The 19,996-nt window shown below is 33.2% G+C and overlaps 1 protein-coding gene across 8 annotated transcripts in view; it reads right to left on the bottom strand.

The window, feature by feature from the left end:
- The window catches only part of LOC109533928 (LIM domain-binding protein 2), a 71,797-nt gene that overhangs the window by 42,845 nt on the left and 8,956 nt on the right, over positions 1-19,996 (bottom strand). For all 8 annotated transcript variants that reach the window (XM_048660891.1, XM_048660892.1, XM_048660894.1 and 5 more), the window contains exons 2-4: positions 19,009-19,120; positions 18,508-18,840; positions 16,949-17,249 (exon numbers count right to left, since the gene is read on the bottom strand). In XM_048660891.1, coding sequence (XP_048516848.1) covers positions 16,949-17,249; positions 18,508-18,840; positions 19,009-19,015 — 641 coding nt within the window. In that variant the 5' untranslated portion in view covers positions 19,016-19,120. The remainder of the gene's footprint in view (positions 1-16,948; positions 17,250-18,507; positions 18,841-19,008; positions 19,121-19,996) is intronic.

Raw genomic sequence — 19,996 nt, 5'->3', positions numbered from 1 at the left:
AATCTTAGCTCAGTATATCATACATTAATTAAATGAAATAAACATAAAATATTAACTAACACCCGGTATATTGAAGAATTTTGCAAACCAAAAATTATATCCTCAGAATGCAAAGAAAAATAGCTGAAAGTAAAAGATATCAATATAAACATTATTTTATTCGTTTTGTGTCCGATAATGGACAAAATTAATACTCCAAATGCATGCGAAGGCTTAAAGCACCAACAACGCTACACATGTAAGTAAAAATAATTAAGTATCTGAACGAAGAATTCTAGTCTCTTCCCAAATTTGATTGTCCTGACTAATCACCTGTTAGGCCTAATTAATTTTAGAATGTTGTAAAGTATTGCAATTGTGATGTATTTTAATGTGTGATATAATGAGGCTGTTGACGAACTGTGGTTGTTTTTTTAAATTAATGAAAGAATTATTTTAACTATCTGTTATTTTAGAAAAACTGATGATGGTGGAAAAATACACCGAAACGTATTTTGATTGATAAATAGAGACAATAAATGACTGAAACCCAGGAATGAATTTGATTTGGAATTGATGGAAACAGCATTGAAACTCGCAATATGTGCATTCCTTCAAGTGGTTCCGTAGGAGGATCATTGATGTTCAAGATTTATGAATCATAATAAAATTGAGCAGCTTCTATTGATTTGAGTACCAAGCTGTTCTCCGAATACACTTGACCAAAGTGTGGGCGAAAACTAAGCTCTCTATCTGTGTTCTAGGATTTCGGTTGTTAACAATTCGTGTTCTGACGCTTTGCAGTTTGAGAGTTTATTTAAGTATTTCTGTAATTGTGCTGGTGAAAAGTGATTCATCGATTTGGACAATCGCAAGCAAGGCAACAGCTAAAAAAGTGTTTATTTCTTTATGCAATTTTTAATTTCTGGCTGTGCGAATGGTTGAAATATTTTTGCTGGATGAGCGCCGATGCATGCAATACATTAGATGTTATTTTATGTTGTCCGTTACAACAGATATTCAAAATAATCAAACTATTTTAGTTTTCACACTTAAAAAGTTTCAGTAAAGCCTATAAAAACTAACTATTTGACCTAAACAAAAAACATCATGGTATTAAATCAGGTTATCCTTCAGGCCATTTGACCAGTCCACCGTCTTTAAGACATTTTTCTCACGTGATCATGTAAAGAATCCAAGACAACTTCAGCATTGTTTCGCCGCACGGTATGCTGATTAAACCGCGTACCTACATGAACATTTTTATTTTTCCAATAATAATTTATTACCCTGTACCTTCACATAACTGTTTTCTATTTTGAATTGAGCTAAAAACTGAACAAAACCCGATGACGGGTAAATACTTTTCTCTATTGCGAAATTAGTTGGTATGATTTAAAACATTTCAGAAACGCGTTGCAACAAGACGATGGAAAAAATGACCCATTTTCCAAAGAACATGTAGACAACAGATAGAAAAATCGTGGCGTCATCTATGATATCGTATGGCTTTAGCTTTAGTTATTTGGTCCAAAAATGAAATTCAACCGCTGACCACCAGAAGTCTAAAAAATAACCCAACCATGTCGCCAGTGGCCAGTCCGGTAAAGTTCTGGGACATGGAACGGCTCAACGTTGCCAACTTATTGAATTTCAACATTTAAAACAAAATGTTTTAATATTAGTAAAGTATTCAGCAAATCGCCAAAGTGTTGCTTCGCCACCATAAAACAGCAAGAGAAAAACTTTACAATATAGTCAAGGTTTACAGCTACAAACAAAACATTGATGAAGAATGATAATAATTCATTTTAATAGAAATCATATTTGAGAACCCCGATTTTTTAAGCAAAATTAGTAGAAAATCTACTTGAGAAAATGGCAATAAAACTCCATCTGTTTAATTCATAAATAAATGAACAGATAAATTTCAAGGCACTGAACTAGGACTTTGCTGAAACCAAGGCAAACATGAGTTTTCACATCAACTTTTCTTGCGAAAATGATGAAAACAACATTTTGACGGTTTATTTAACACAACTGATCAAAAACGAGGCTTTCAAGTTTTGATTAAAATAAACACATTACCGACTGTTGATACTTTAGGCAAATAGGCAACTGCGTAACAGTTAAGACATTAGTAGCTACTCGCTAGAACGGTCGATAACATCGGTTTTTTCTGACCTGACTTTGGTTGCTTCATGCCAGGGCAGTTATGAGTTGCACGAATCAAGGTGATGTCGAATAAACGCCGAAAATTGCGTTTAGAAACTTTATAGAATGTACTTTAATTATCCTTCCATGAAGTTTTCAAATATTGATGACTTGTTGAGTTAGTTGAATACTAAGCAAATCTTCCTTCTTTAGAAATGTGCCATGGTTTAATCATCGCTTAAATCCCTGAATATGATGAACGCTTCGGAGTTTTTTTGGGTTAAAGTTCCCAAAATTAAAAAAAAATGCATCACTTTGACACTGTCTTATGACACTACACACTTTTCCCAATTTATTGGCACAATTATTGAAAGTCACCAGATATGAGAGTAAAGCGTTTCATTCACCTGCAATTCATAAATTGTAACAATTTATTGCGGACTTAGAGCATGCTCAAAATTATTGCCAAATGCGAATTTTTGTTAATTTTATTTCTTTTTATTGTGTTCCAGATGCTGAACATCTGTGTTGTATACAAAAAGTTTAACAAATAAATAATGAAAATCAGTGGCTTGATGTGCTATGATATACAATACCATTGTTGTATTACCAACACAAATCAGCAAAATTAAATTGTGGAAATGTATGTTGGTTTTAGTAAAATTTCACCAATTTACTGTGACAACAATATCCAAGTGTAAAGTCGATAACGACAATTCAATAAATTGTTCAATTTATTTCCAAATAAATTGTCAAAAGGTTGTAGTTTATTCTACGGTCTGATGACCGGCAACAAATGTATCGCAGAAGAGAGTGGTGGAATGATGTGGAACCTCCCGATCAACATTTTTGCAAACGTCTTTAAAAAATTCCGAATGCAACTGAATATCAACGAAAAACAGTAAAATATAGAATTTGAAAATATTACTGAACATTTAGAAATAACAAAATATATTACAATTGTATTGCCTAAACCCACCTGATGTGCTTCACACAGGCTGAATCTAATTGCGAACTACCGATATAAAAATCACGTAATTCAAACGTTTTGACAAAATGCAATTCTCTTTGAAAAAATGGCAAGCCGACCGAAAAGTGCAGAAATCATTCAGCAATCTAAAGGTTATAGAAAGTTAGGACCAACGCGATGGAATTCGTTGTTTGATACAATAACAAAAATTATCCACGCAAAAAATTGCCTACAAAAGCTAATCGAAAAGTTACATATTCGAACATGAGTCCTCAATGGTCCTGGAGCCAATTTTTCAACTGATTACTGCCAAGCCTTTAAACCTTTGGTAAGCTCTATTCGTAACGAAAATATTTTTTTTTATTTCTCTAGGATCGATTGGACAAAAAAATGGAGCGACTGGAGACCACACTGACACTCCATATTCCTCCAATTCCACATACAAACTTATTTTCGAGTCAGAATTTAAGCAATTCGTTGTCGTAAAATCGAATGGCAAAAAATTACTGTGACTACTATAGTCTTTTACGTCGAGTCGAATGTTACAATTATACTAACTGCACTTATTTTTACTGTATTTTCTACTTGATTTTGTGTTCAATCGATTTTTGAACGATGTAATCCAAAATTCAGTGTATTTCATTTATTTTTTTTTGCAAACTGGATGCTCCCTCGGGGGTAAGGAAAGGCTTAGTTTTCCTTTTTTGCATTTATATTATATTTTAAGATAAAAATAAAATTTCCAATATTGTCAACTGAACATGTGATCAAAAGTGTGTTTTTCCAAAACGATCACATTGGACCTGGCAGAATTAATTATGAAAGCTGTACAGGTTAATTGTTTCTGAAGCGTTATTAGCTATTTACAATGCAAGTCTGTTTACTAAAACGGATTATGCTGATATTGATTTCGGCTATGGACTGTTGGAGTTGCAAGAGAACTAGAGGCAGTTAGTTAAAAGTCCAAGAATTGGCAAGTTAAATCCATTGTTTAGTGTTAAACCCAAATGCCTTATCCACAAAAGAGAAAAATTATCTATTATCGAGGAGAAGAGAAGTCAACAGATTTTGTATACATAAATAAATTTTATATCAATAAGAAACTTTATATCATCATGCAATAATGAAATGCATCAATAAAATGTAATCATTTTATATACATAAATAAATTTTATATCAATAAGAAATTTTATATCATCATGCAACTATATGTAATTAGTTTGAAGATTTTTCCGTTGAATAAGCAAACGAACTAGTGAAAGGTCCAGATCCGTATCCTGATTCAACATCCCTAGAATTGTTATTCAATCGCATTTAAGCTTGCGATGAGAATTTTTAAAGGGCGTCTCTGCTATATCCATAAAATATTTTAATAAATTGCTAGTTCTTATGAGACTTTTGATAACAAAACTTCAAAACAAGCTGCATAACTCTAGAAAATTGTTAACATTAACGCCCGAAAAATGTTATTTTTATGTTTTCATGGTGCTTTTTAAGTCACTTTTATGTTTTCAACATTATAAATCTTTCTAAATTCATCCGTTTTTCACTAATGTATTTGGATGCATTATCTAACATGGATACATCTTCAATACCAATGCCGTTGTTGTTCAATGTTCAATACCGGTGCTATTAGAAGTTGATTGGACTGTTAATAACTGAAAAAATATAATTTTCTGTGGCATTATGGCATCACCGCATTTTTCGCCATTAAAATTTCCTTTTGAAAAATTTTAATACTATATGTATATGTAATTGCAAATAATAAGTGGAAATATGTTTCCGAACACACGATCCACCTTTAAAGTGGAGGTATTGTCCTAAAATCTACAAAATAAAAAAACATCAAAAACTTCTGAACGAAAAAAAATGTTTGAAGTATAATTGAAATCAACCTTCAAACTAAAACAAATAGTAAATACTTTGCAGAATTCACTGTTGGATACGCGAACAGAAGCGATGAGAGGCCAGATCGGTCCCCTGATTGAACATCCCTAGATTTGTCAATTTAATCGCATGCACGCTTGCGATATTTCTTTCATCTTGTAAACCTAAACGTTGACTGAATGTTTTAAAGAGGATCTCTGTTATATCCATAAAATGTTTGAGTAAATTACCAATACTTATGCGGCTTTTAATAACAACAACGCCCGAAAAATGTTATTTTTACAAGTTATTATGATGCATCGTTACACTTTTAATAAGTGAAAAAATACAATTTTCTGTGGCATTATGGCTTTACCGCGTTATGTGCTATTAAAACGTACTTAAAAAAATCCATTACTAAATAATTGCAAATAATAACACTGATGTTTCCGAACACACGATCCATCTTTAAAGTGAATTGTCCGTTCAACCCTTCAGTTTGTAATTTTACCGTTGGATAAGCGAAGTGACACTAAGAAGAAGCGGTGAAAGGGCCAGATCGGTCTCCTGATTTAAGATCCCTAGATTGGTTAGTTTAGTGGCGTTCAAGCTTGTAACATTTCTTTCATCTTATTTTGGGATTTTGACCGAATTTTTGGAAAGCACTTGCGTTACCTATACTTTCTTTTGCATATTCACGCTGCATAACGCTAGAACATTGTTACCAATAACGCGCGAAAACAGTCAGTTGCTCTTTAAGCCGCTTTTATGTTTTCAGCATAGAGAACATTGTAGTTCTTCCGTATTCGGTAAAAGCAAAAATAATTTAAAATTAAATGTGAACCAACCACAGTGTAAGCGACATGAGTAGAATTGAACCAAAAAATCAGACAGGACATAAATAGTCGTGGACATTTTGTAGTAATCACGACGGTAATCAAGCTACAAGACAAAACTCTCATTAACAACCACTGACTAATAATTGAGAGTGCACATGGAAGATAAAGGCCATTAAAATGCAGATACGATCCTGTCTTTCAACCACACTCTTTAAAAACTGGCTTGTTTGTTCTTAATTCAATGCACAACTTTGGTCAAAGATAAAAGAACCAGCATATAAAGAAACCATTGTCGTGTCGCGGTGCCTGTAGTGCCAAATTACCACACATTAGTAAGGACGACAAAATGGCAAACAACGTAATTGGCTGCATTTTATTGCACATTATTGTAACCCAGCGTGCGTGCACGTTTGGCACTCCATGAATGAATTGGCCTCTTCGTTTATCTAAATGGCATAATCCGTTTTCAATGGGGAAATTACTATTAAGCTGTCCAGTTTTTATCACTACTCGCGTTTTACTAGCAACACCAGATAATTCCATTGTTGCTTGGCCAATATTTTCAAATAATTATTAATTCGAAATTATCAAGTCACTTTGAGATGGTTTGGTGCGAAAATTGCGAGGAACAAAATAAGCACAAGAAGGATATGAGCGTTTCATCGAAAAATACAAAAGCAGTCAACATGCATTCCGGTACAAGTGATTGCGAACAGAAAGTCAAACAAAATTCCGATTCTTATCAATCAAAAATAGCGAAATTTCGATCTAAAGCCATAATTGTAAAAAACAGGAGTAACATGTTAAAGAAGGAGTTTTGTCTTACGAGCTCAGTTTTAGAATTCCAAAGAATAGGTACCACAAACATCTGGTTTTTTGAAAATTCACAAACAATAAAGCACATTTAACTGAGATACAAACACAAAATAACAACATTTTCGATTACAAAGTTAATATCTTAGAGTGAAAAGCTTCAACGTTTTTCTCTTATTGAAACTTTTAAAACTGTAGTAAAAGAATGCTAAGTATATTTCAAAATATGAAAATTATATATATATAATGCTAATGCATTTTCAATAAGGCAAAATAAAACTATTAAAAATATAACACAAATTGCTAGCTTTAAAAAAAACACATTTAATCAATAATTAACTTCTCATTTCCAGACGTGTGCACAACTAATTTTGTATACAGCTACTTTTGACTATTGATTTAAAGTTTTCCATATTACTTAAAATTAGTCGATTCACATTTTTCTTTTATTTTCAAATTCCTCTCCGTCTGACCCCTAGAAAGGATATTTTTTTGTGACACAAACTTGACCTTCACACTTCACAGGCATTAATTTCTCATTAAAAGCTGTAATTTGCAGATAAATAATTCAAGAAAAATCGGGTTTTTTAAAAAGCGCGTGAATGAAATACAATCGAAAACGAGTACAAAATTAAATTATTCTGGGATTTTTTTACAACCTAAGGCTACCTATACGAGGGTAAAAATACGTTTACCACTCTCCTATCGAAAATGCTTAAAATTAAAATTTTGCGTAAAATGTACGTAAATTAATAAGTTACCAAATAAAACGAAAATATTACATGACATCAATAAATTTAGAAAGTTTTATATGAAAAAAGTTTCGGAAATCTTCTGCAGCATTTAAACTGTTCTTGTGCATAAACACAAAACATTTGGCGCATTTCTTCATTCGCAAATAAGTTATTATAAAATTCAAGTGCCTACTTCTTCTAGCATTTAGCTGACATTAATACAAATTTTGTCCATGACCCACTTTAAAAATATCAATTTACGACAATTTTAGGGATCCAATTTGAGTCAGTTCAAAAAATCATTAGAGGTTTCAATTAGAGCTCGGAATTTTTAAAAATCTGATATTCGAATATTCGTTTAGTGGTTTATTCGAATAGTAAAATTATTTGAATACTCGAATATCTATTGTCGTAATTGGCACATTAATTGTAACACCGCGCAAAAGTTGATGACGCGTATCACCAGAACACAGAGGCGTAATTTTACATTCATTTGCAGGAGAGTAAATATGATTATTTTCATTCGCTTGTAAATATATGGGTATTTGTTTAAATGCTTGTAGAATATGAATAATTTATTTTATAAAAGTATACATAGTGCATATAAAGATATTTGCACCTTGTGAGTTTGATAATGTTGGTGTATTCGATTATTCGAGTATTCGATTATTCGAGTATTCGAGTATTCGAGTATTCGAATATTCGGATATTCGAATATTCGGATATTTGAGTTATGACTACACATAATTATTCGCTTTTCGGATATTTGAGTTATGACTACACATAATTATTTGCTTTGCGGATATTCGAGTTTGATTCCGAGCCCTAGTTTCAATGTGAAATATTTCGAAAACGGTGAGATATCGACTTAAACCAAGTGCATATTTTTTTATTAAGTTATATCGAAAAACGCAATTTTGCCCACAAAAAAGCGATACTTCAAAACCCAAATCATTTCTAATGACAACATTGTACAACTGTTGACACCCTGTACTGTAATGAAATTTGTCACACTAGTTGAAGACCACCCTGTATAAAGTAAATAGTATGTCTGAACATACAAAAATGAATGAAAATTGCCCAAATTAATGTTTACTTAATCGCTATCTCTGCAACATTTTCCCACTTTATAAAACGACTGCAGGATGCAAAACAACCAATTTCCCAAATAAAGCGACGACACAGCTCTGGTATCATCAGTTAGACCCAGGACGGAAAACAACAGAAATTATTGTAGTAGGCATCGAAATTTAACGAAAAAGTAGAGAAGAAAACTGTGCGAAAAATCCAAGAAAATATTTACATTAGTAATAAAGCATTATTTTAAAATATAATATCCATCAATTTCCTGCTTTCCAAGTCCAACTTTAGTTCTCATGATAAATTTCACCGAGTGAAAAGACCCCATGCTGTAGAGAGAGGCGAGTAGCTGCAGCTACAACTGGGTGCTGGCTACCCTTTATAGGAGGTTGGAGAGTCGGGCTGGCAACCGGCAACCCAGCACTTGATTCAGGCTTTCCCGTACGAGCACGGCAAAACATACACACAACACACAACGTGCGGCAATGGATGCACCGTTGCCAGCGTTATCTGTCTATACTCCAGTCGGCACATCGGGGCCCCGTAATGTTGAATCGGTGCCATGTTGCCAACAAGTGCCCGTTAACCGAATAGCAAAACAGTACAGTCAGCAAACAGTCCACGTTTTTTGTGTTTATGTGTGCTTCTACACATTTATTTATAATAAAACATAATAGACTGCAACGAATCACTAGCAATAATTACACGAAACAATCGAAGTTTCTTGCTTTTGTAAAATGAGAATAAATTAGACAATATAAGATTAGATAAGAATAGACAAGCAGGACAAGAAGAACACAAAATAATTCTTATTTACGCAAATTGCAACAGAAATGCACTGAACTGACACGTATTTAATCATTAATTTAACTAATTTGCAGTGTAAAATGAATAATAAAATGATAGTCTTGACTGTCACTACAACTGCTTCACATTTCTTGTTCGCAAGGTTCCAAACGTTCTTACTGGAAAATGACTGCAGAAAAAAATACAATTTTAAGGAATAGAAGGACCAGAGTTGCTACAGAATGCTACAATTGCGTGTACAAGACGATTAAAATATTTTTATGCACACAATTTATAAAATCGCGAAAAATCTCATACAGGATGGAAAACAAATTAAAATTACTTTTTAAATTGTTGCCTTAATAGAAATTCCAGAACAATGTCAAGAAAAGTCAGAGCATTGAGACAAAACCAGAGGAAAATATCAAATAAAAAATTTCAACAAATTAAAAAAAAAACAACAATGAGTTAGTAAAGTCTGCATCAGAGAACTGAAGTACCTACACAATATTACAATACCGATGTAAAATAATACGGAAAGTTTTTAAAGATATTAGTTTGATTCTATTTGAATTTATTCTGAGATTGATCAGAATGATTGATCTAAGAAAGTTGACTTTCTGGACTAAATATTTGAAAAAATACTGATTGTTATGGAGTGGAAATTCAGTTTCAAAATCAGAAACAACGACAGACAACAAAAGGCATCCATCAATCAACAAAATTTTGCAGGCAATAATAGGGAAACTTTTGGTACATATTTCCTTCAAAGTGAATGAGTTTTTTTGAATTCTTTCTAAAACCGAAAAAAAACTATTTATTTTTCAAAATATTATCTAAATAAATCAATAAACGTCAATTTGGAATGAAAATACGACCTCCAACCGAATTTCCTAATAACCTGTCGATATCAGATGCCTAGGTTATGATTTCTTGTTGTTTTGAATAAAATTACATCACAGCAACGATACGGCAACAGAGCGAAACGCTGCTGCAGGAATAGGCGACAACTCCAGCAGCAATGAGAAGATCGCACTTTAAGCCTGCTGGCTGATATACGAGGGGCAATTAACAATGTCGAAAGCGCCGCTACATAAATATCAAACAACATTAATTTTTGCTATCAAATTATTAAAAGACCAGCCTACACTTATGTACAAAGATTGTGAATGTAAAATTGAATTGTTGAAAATTAATAACATTTTTCAAAATGCTTTTAAAACTTCAGATGTGTGCTCATTCGGAAACGTTTTATTTCATCTTGAGCCTGTTTTAGTTTGCGAACATCTTTAACGGATGTGACTTAAAACTTAACAGTTCTGTATATTTCCCACCCGGTCAGTGCAAATGGCAAAAAAAGAGTGGTTCCTGAAAATTGATGGTGATTGGCTGGCTATGGTGATATGATTCGCGCATTTGCTTCAAGGGTTGAAATCGACCAAAAAAAAACTGCAGAACCAAACAATTCAAATTCAAAATATGCTGAATTGCCACGCAAAATCTGAAATTCATTTTATAGACAAAGCGAATGACGAACCACAGAAGAATAGAGGCAGAAACATAAAACACATACAATACAGTGAACAATGTAATACAGACGAATACAATCAAAAAATCTTAAATCCCCCCAACATGCCAGCAAGTGCAAGTTTGTTTCTGTCTGTTATTGCAAACAGAACGTGATGGTATTATTTCGAAGATATCAACAATAAACATTGAGGAAATTTGGACCGAGCGACTACATAAAACAGACTAAACTGCAATTCTTCCAATCTCCGATTCCAATTTGGAAGTGTTTCATAATTTACCAAAAGACGCGTTAATAACATTAACATAACAACAAAAATTCTGTTTCGCTCGGTGGACAAGTAAGAGAAAAAGACGGCAATTGTTGCGTGACAGCCAAAAAGCTCGGGAGAATATATGTATATTTCAGTTGTCAATCCGTAGCGACAGTGAATTTTCCTGTACCTTATGAAACGATTTACTGAGACTCTATCAAACATCAGTGACAAAATTAGGACTTACACTGTCCTTTAAAGGTATGAAATCCGAGTTTTTGAACAACTCTGGTACGTTGTAGGAAAGCAGACAATTCCTCTTAGTTACTGACGGTCGCGCCTCGTAACAGTTGCTCTTTATGGGGCCCCGATGTGCTGACTCGAGTGTAGACAGTAGGGGGATGGTTACGACCCAACGGGGCGCCGGTGGCTATACAGGCGGGGTGCGGGGGACGTGTTCGTCGCAACGTTGCCGCGCTTATTATCCGACATTTTTTATTTTGTTCATATTTAATAGTTTTTACCAACTACATTTTTAATGCTGACCCGTGACCGTCCTGCCTGCATTCGGTGAAATAAAAGCAAAATTCAGGCAGAAGTATTTTTAAATATTGCAACAATTTTAAAGCAAATGCTTTAAAAACAGCAAAATGATAAAATATAAAAAGTTATCAGTAGATTTCGGGTCATTTTCTTATACACATTTATACGTGATCTGACTGTAATTAATAAATGATTCGAATCGTTTTATTACTCTTCATCAACTGCTTATGATTTAGTTTTTTATTGACTTATTAATCCCCCTAATTATGCCATTTTTAAAATTGCTTAACAAAATCAACTCGAAACGGACCAGCAAATTTTTTCCCTTAAAACCATTTTGCTAAAAGTAAATTGCAGATCATTCTTAAAATACCCAAGTGATTAACACTTATGTGCTAACCTTATGCAAATAATTTAGCTAATAATCGAGTAAATTCAATAACAATGATTTTGGATTTTAAGAAAATACTACAACAATAAATAAGACGCTTATCAAACTCTAGAACAACAATTTTACTGAGCTCAAAATAATTCTTAAATAAAAACAAATAAAACAGACTGTGGAAGAATGATTACTACTATTAGTTTTGATATATTGTCATTCAAATATATGTAATATATGTATTTAAATACATATTAACATTCCATATGCAAAAATAGTTTGCGATTCGTACAAAAACATCTAAATTTACAAATTGAACAATTTTTGCCGTCAATCGGTCGCATTAAATACAGAGTGAGCCAGTTTATATCAGCAATGCTCTGGCATTTCTCAAACTGCCTTATATCTAGTTTAAGTTTATCAGCTAAAAATGTTTTAATTTTTTATATAATTTTTCACATAGCCTCTATAGCTTTGTGATAATTTAGTAAAATTTTGTCTCCAGATTACGATGTTCGGAAGTATCAGGAATACGATTAGGGATCGTTACAAGCTGATATTTTTTAACCATCAGACCATCATTTACTCTTCAGAAAATTTGGGGTGCGCCACTGACCGCGTATTTGCAAACGTTTGAATGCCCCTTTCAGTTTAGCATCTTTTTGGTATTTTTAATTTTTAAATAATAATAATTGACGTTGTCAAGCAGCATAAAAAATTACTGAAAAAATATTTAAAACATTTTATTTTTTACAAAAAGTTTGAGTAATTGAAATATGAATTGACACAATCTGCCACAGAAAAAAGTAATCTTGAATACTCATTTTTATATATTTTATACAAATTTTTGCGCGAGTCAGGACTCTTTGCCACAACTTCCTCTGAAAAGTACTGACAATGCAACTGTAATTGTCATTATAAATTTGCCCATATAGAAGACTCAGTTAAAAAAATATAATTAAACCATGTTTTATACTGAAAAATGGCGTTAATCAAATAAACATCCAAAACCAAGAGCTTACAGAAACATTTGTATATAAATAATCTTAATTATATATTTAAGCGAAAAAACTGTATATGTACTTCAAGTATCAAGTTACATGAAGGCAACTAGATGCTGACAATTTGTATTTGTATAAGTAAGCAACTGACTAAATATTTATCAAACAAAATTGTTTATTTTTGAAGCTTTCAAATTCTTCTAATGGCCGCAAAAATTTAGTGCAATCCGGAAATAATTGATAAATTTTTGGCTATGTTCAATTATGGCAAAGCAGAATTAGCTAAAAAAGCAATTTGGCGTCTCTATGTATAAGATTTGCTGAAACCGTTGGCTAAACGGAAAGTTCAAGTGATTAATATCACAGTAGTTGTTAGAACAAATCTACTATTTGAAACACCCAGGTTTTGAATAATTTTCAAACAGACAATCCGATTTCAGAAAATATTATTAAAGTAACAAAGGCACTAAGTATATTTGAACAAGTGCATTAGATAGTCTTGTTTCGACGTAAGACATAACAATCTTAAATGAAGAATGGTTGTATGTACCTACATAAAACCATTCTTCATAATTTAATTTGCAATCTTTTCCATTCAATTAATAAATGTGTTTTTGTTAAACCACTTAATTTTTTAGATTCTCGAATTTATAATAGTCAACACGGTTTCTTCAATGATCATTATGATTAATGAATTTAATATTTCTTTTAATTTAAAAATTTCGTCTAAAAACACACAATTTGCAGTACTTATTTCTTACGCAGCTTTGATCGAAGTTACTTCTCATTTGTGCTGTATAGCAATGACATACTTACGATTAAAATTTTATTTTGTAGATAAGCATTCTACAAAAGTAAACAGTCGATAAATCAGAGAGTGCGGACTTAATAATGAGGCTGAGCACTTTCGACAGACTTTAAATCACCATTAGGCTCATAGGTTAAGGGATAGAGACATAATTTTGGGGGAATCAATAGGCACGCAAGACTCATTTAGGAAGACAATAATTAACACATCGACTTTTGTATATGTAGGAACAAAACGAACCTTAACGTACCTATACCTAGATGTTTAATTTATTTTTAGTCATCATTTCCAGGATTTTAAGCTGCTCAGAGTTATTGACAAACAAATTGCACCTATAAACTTATTTGCGGTTTTCTTCTAGAAAACAAAAAAACTAAATAAAAATAAACAAAATCCTATGCTAATAGACCAAGAGAATGAACACTTCTAAAACACACAAAACCCTAGCAAATTAGTGAAAAGATCAACAATAACACCTAAAAGCAATAAAATTTTATTTCCATTGACCGTTATAATATCTGATTATAAATATTAGAATCGAGTGAATTGTTTATACAAATAATATTTTTTGAAAACCTTGTAAAAAATTGATTGAATTGGCAACGTTGCTGGGGATCCCCCCTTCCGTCTTGCACCAGTATCTTTACATAAAAAAACTCTTTGCCCCACTTCCCCTATGGCCTTCCATAGTTGGTCCCGGGCGATTCTCCAAGAACCAACTTTTTGAATCGAATCCGTATTGATTTTTTTTTTAATTTTCAAGTTTTTTACATCAGCAACATTGTTGGTGGGATTTATCAACTAATGATGGATTCGGTTTTTATAGTTTTGTGCTCGTCCCTATTTTGGATTTCTTTGACTTGGAGGTCGATTTTTTGGTATTGTAATAAAGCACACTTTGAATGGCTCAATTTATACGGTTGGCAATAACTCAAATATGCAAGCAATTTGATGATAATCATAAATAAATATGGAATTTGTTGGCAAAACGTACACGGTCGATTTACCAAACTTAGGTATTAATTCAGAAAAATATAATATTTAAGGACGAGTTATACTCAACGAGTTTCGATTGAAGACTTATTTACCATAGCAACATAATAATTTATAAACTTAAGTAATTCTTATAACTTTGCGTTGAAATATAAATATTGAATGAAATATTCGAATGTTATTTCAAAACACGTGCACAAATTTGTTTAAGCGCAAATTGCCATAAACTGTTTTGGTTCTTTTAAAGACAATAAATAACCATAGTAAATTCAAGTTTGAAGAACGGATCCTTAGGTACATCCAAACCTGGCAACGTGGGACTCCCAATCCACGTGGTTAAAAAGATAATAATGCCGGTACCAACGTTGTCAAATTTCCGAAGAACGGTTGGACTTTTTTACTTTGTAATCATAAACGCAGTTTTTGAATTTATAGATTTAACAGAATTAAAAAATTATTATATAAAAAAGTTATAATAAAAGTATGTAGCATAATTTGAAAAAGAATAACATAAACAAATGTTTTAAACAAAAACATTTAGATTAAGGCTTACGTAAATTTTTGTTAGAAACTTGGTAAATGGTAAAGCAACAACTTAATTATTGATGAACAGAGGACTGTATATTTTTATATTCCTGGATTATTCATATTTAGAGTCTGAAGTTCCTATAGGTATCTAATTTTTTATAGATTTGCCGTACAAAAACATTTAAATGAAAACAAAATTTTCTAATAAAATGGTTGAACATTTACATTAAGTCAAACTAAAATATTGTATACTCCCAACAACAACTATGAATCGCAATATTTTTCATGTACATTAGAATTAAATTATTTTTAAAAATCGACTAACGGAAAAATATGCAAATTATCCATATTAAACAAAGAAATAAATTTCGAGAACATTTTTACTATTGAATAAGATACATATGTAACAATAAAAAATTCACGGCACTCAATGTCGAGGTCAGTATACTCTTTCACCTTGGGTTTTTAATCTCCAACGTTTTCCATTAACAATTTATGGCATTTCCTGATGTTCAGTCTCTTACATTTTTACATTGCATCCACGTTTTTGCTTGCAGGATGCATATTAAGTAAGTTTAAGTAATTTAATCTTAGCGCCAAATCATATTGTGTGGAAACTACAAGACACTCAGAACTGAGCCATTGAATTTTTTGTATTTTTTTTTAAGTTTATATAATATAACAGCGTAATAAAATGATACAAAAAGTCAAGTCAAGAAGCCGAGAAGAAGAATAGATTTTGAATAGATTTTGTGTTTGAAAATGCCGCATTTTTCAGTGGTGTGTAAAACTTGATTGAAGAATAACAATAATTGAACACTTTCCAACCAATTGTTTGCCTACTCCAATCTCACGCGGGCTACTTTTAATGATAACAGACAAGATACCAGCTGAAAAATATCACTGATTACACATTAATTTACGTAAATACATATTGCACAAAGGCTTGCCACTTCCAAATTCAAAATTATGTGATACAAGAAAATATAAAAAATGGCTTTATTTCAACTAAATAAATATGAGGATGAATGATGTGAAGATATTGATAAATTCATGTAAAAAGTTGCTTGTACACTTCAACAGACATTCTAGATTAAAACAGTATTAATTCAAAAAAACTAATGAAAGTGTATTAATTGGGGTACATTTTCTCTACGCTCCAAATTATATCAATACCTACTGCGAAAAACGTCTTTCGTATATTCATTTAATGCTTGCAAGAAACAATTTAGAGTAGGAGGTTATATATACTATTGTAGGCGTATTTTTCTAACCTGTTAATTTGATTCATGAAGTTATCAAGACTAAACCTGAATTAGTCTCTATATGTTTGCCTCATCGATTGTGTTTGTTATTGTTTAATCGCCATTTCTACATACAATTTTAATCAAACACAAAGATATTTCGAATCTCAGGCGACATGGAACATAAGAAGTTTCTGATTGTATAAAAAATATATTTAACATTTGTCAAAAATTTAAAATAAGTGCGGATGAAAGAACTCACATCTCACATAACAAAATGAGATGGCTTTTAGAACTATCCAGGACAAAAAAAAGCATTGGCAACGAAAAACTGGCAAACTGGCCGACAGGATCACCAGATTTATCAACGCCTAGATTTTAGACTTTGGTCGAAAATGTTCATCCAACTCGTTTTAGTAAAATATTTTAAAAAATCAGTACACTTACCCTTGCTCAACAGGCATTGGCCCGCCCATTCCTCGTCCCATCATGCCGTGAGCGGGTTCCATAGGTCCCGACATCGGATGTCCCGGTCCTGGACCAAACGGCGATCCAGGCGGCATTCCAAAACCTGCAGGCCCTGGCCCGAAGTTATGGAAATGAGGGTTACCGCCCGGACCCACGAATGGAGGCCCCGACGATCCAGGTCGTCCAAATGGGGGCGGCCCACCTGAGGGTGATCCAAATGGACCCCCAGGTCCCGGTCCATTGTATGGTGGACCTGCGTTGTTTGGCGGAGGGGCAAAGCCTGAAAAAATAAAAGAATTTGGAGTTTTGATAGAGGAACAATCTATACATGGTGGTTGTGAGTAAACACATTAGAAAATTTGTTTCAAGTGTGCAGGGTGTGCCAGTAAAACTTAGGTACCTACAAATAAACGTGTGTTCTTGCTATGTACGATTATACAGTGAGAGGCCAATGTATTGCATATATTATTTAGTGATTTATTGAAATAATTTTCATTTGGAACAAGTAACATTTTTTACACAATTTTCATTTGGAACAAGCTACATTTTGCAATTTTAATTCGTTTTTATGTCATCACGAGTGGTAGTCTGCAGACCTGCAGACAGAATATCTTTAATATTAGCACCTTAAAATCTGTTCGTATTTGATACAGAATATCGCTCAAAAACCTATTTATGGTACCAACAAAATTATGTATCATTTAATGTTCCTACCACAAGCATTGATTGTGGGGTTGACGTACAGGGTGTTTCCGTATAGTTATTACTCAAACTTTAAGTCTGAAGTTACTACAGGTTAGTACAGGGTAATTCAAAATTGGCGTCATTCATTGGTGTTGTCTGGAGGTGTTTCAGCAGTACAGAAAAAATAGTAAAAAAAAATAAATTGACATTAAAACTGAGAAATTTGCAAAAAACTATATTAGAAATAAACGATGTTTTTCAAGGCAATCTGTCTAATTAACAACATGTAAATATCTGTTCCTTCGTAATTATTTAAAACTCCGGTAACCATAAAAAATACAGAAAGTGACAATAAAATCGAAAAGGATAAACGGTAAATTCAACAGAATTCGTTAAATGTAGAGATCTACATACGTTTTTGAAAGGTCAATATTGTTATCGAGAAAGTGTTCTTTTTGTCATCATAACCTCGAATTGATGTGTATACAAATAAACATACAATTCTGTCTTTAACTCCAAACAAGTTAATGTCTGTCTAACCACCTTATTGTGCACTCTCCTCGAGCAGCTTCTCGTATTTGGTAAATTAACTCCTGCTCGGGAAAAAACGTTCGAAAAGTATTTTCAATATTTTTCTCATACTCTTCATACCCTATTACTCCTTAAAAAGAATGACTTCAATCTTGAATCACCCTGTATGTCTGTGACGTTGCCAGAGTTAATGATCATACGACCGTAGGTGAACCAAATTTTAAAATATCAGCCACTTGCAAATCCTTAGGTAGGAAAAAAGAGCAAAAGTCAACGAATTGGGACCATCTGAAATGAGAAAGTTATACATAGAAAAAACTTACCGCCAGAATTCTGGGGCTGTCCAGGAGGTCCGGGCGTTGAGCTGCCAGATGGGGCTGGCGAAGCATTGTACTGGGGTGTGGAAGCGCCTGGAGGAGGTCCGCCGCCTTGATAGGGGGGTGCATTGCTGGATGCTGGAGACCCCGATCCGGCCGGAGGGCCCGCTTGAAACGATTGGGGCCCTTGGAATCCGGCGGGAGGACCCGATCCGAAGGCGCCAGCACCCCCCGCGAACCCCTGAGGCTCCGGACCGGGAGGCGGACCCTTCCAGGGTGCGGTCGGGTCCTCCAGGATTGCTGGCAGATTTCTGGCAACGGGACCGCGACGGCGTTGGCCTAGAAACACATAAAACAAACATCCATTTCACATCACTTTCAAACTACAATTAGCAAATGCTTACAGGAATAAGTATCTACAAGCGAATTATTCCTTTATTAAAAATCCCGCTATCAAACGACTCTAATCAGATCTTTTAACATATGGTCTCGGACCACTTTACTCACCATTCATTTCGACACAGGATTTTAAACGAAATATACCTTGCCCTTGCACTAATCATCAAAGAATGACTGGAAATGTCTCGTCGAGTTGCCTTTTGTAATGTTGCGGATGGCACTATTGACAAAGAATACACGGGGTATAGGAATACGATTCTATAATTTTTTAGAAAAAATATAAGGGCGGGAACCAAGTCAGGCTACATCGTTAGTTTTTGAATTAAGCCCTTCTCCAAAACTTAAAATAAATAACAATTATGATAGTCCTATCTTTCCTGGGTTTCAGTCAAAGTGTGAAGTAAACATTTTTAAACATCGTTTATTTCATTACGTTTCGGCGAGACAACGGCGCCATCATCAGATTTAAAATTTTACACAAACTACAAACACCAATTCACAATTAAAACATTATGTATAAAATTTATAATTCACGAAGTGTTAAAACATTCATCAGTTTTTGAGGGAAGAAATTCTTCCTTTTGGGAGAGCAAAACATCGGATAAACTGACCACATGATTGGTAAAAATTAACGTCCTTTTAGGTCTTTGCCTTCTTGAAAAGGCTGAGTATGTCTGAATTATTTGCTACATTTGCGAGAGTGGTATGCACGTATTGAGATAAGCGGAAATAGTTTTAATTTTTCACTAGTGTACCGGGTGTTCCATACTTATGGCTTTATTAGGGTTTGGTAAATGTTGCTAAGGTTGTCGGTATCTGATCTGAAATTTACTGCTATAATAATCGCTAAATAACAATGCTGTCCTTAGGGGAGGTTTAGCATTAAAATAGAGATTAAAATATTGTTGATAAGTTCTATATTGTTGAGGCGGATTCATTTTTTTACAAACTTCTTGTTGGGTATTTTGCCTAAAAAAATTTTTTGCTTTTAAAAAAGACAGAATTTCCTCACGTCTTTTATTACAGATTGATAAGTAGTGCTCCTATTTCGCAATAAGAACGAATTATTTATCAAAAAGTAATCAAGAACTATCAC

Source organism: Dendroctonus ponderosae, unplaced genomic scaffold (assembly GCF_020466585.1).
Source record: "Dendroctonus ponderosae isolate FM_Combo_2020 unplaced genomic scaffold, Dpon_F_20191213v2 Dpon_F_20191213_1, whole genome shotgun sequence".
Taxonomy (NCBI): domain Eukaryota; kingdom Metazoa; phylum Arthropoda; class Insecta; order Coleoptera; family Curculionidae; genus Dendroctonus; species Dendroctonus ponderosae.
The sequence above is the reverse complement of the archived record's forward strand: the minus strand, read 5'-3'. Positions and strand labels throughout refer to the sequence as shown.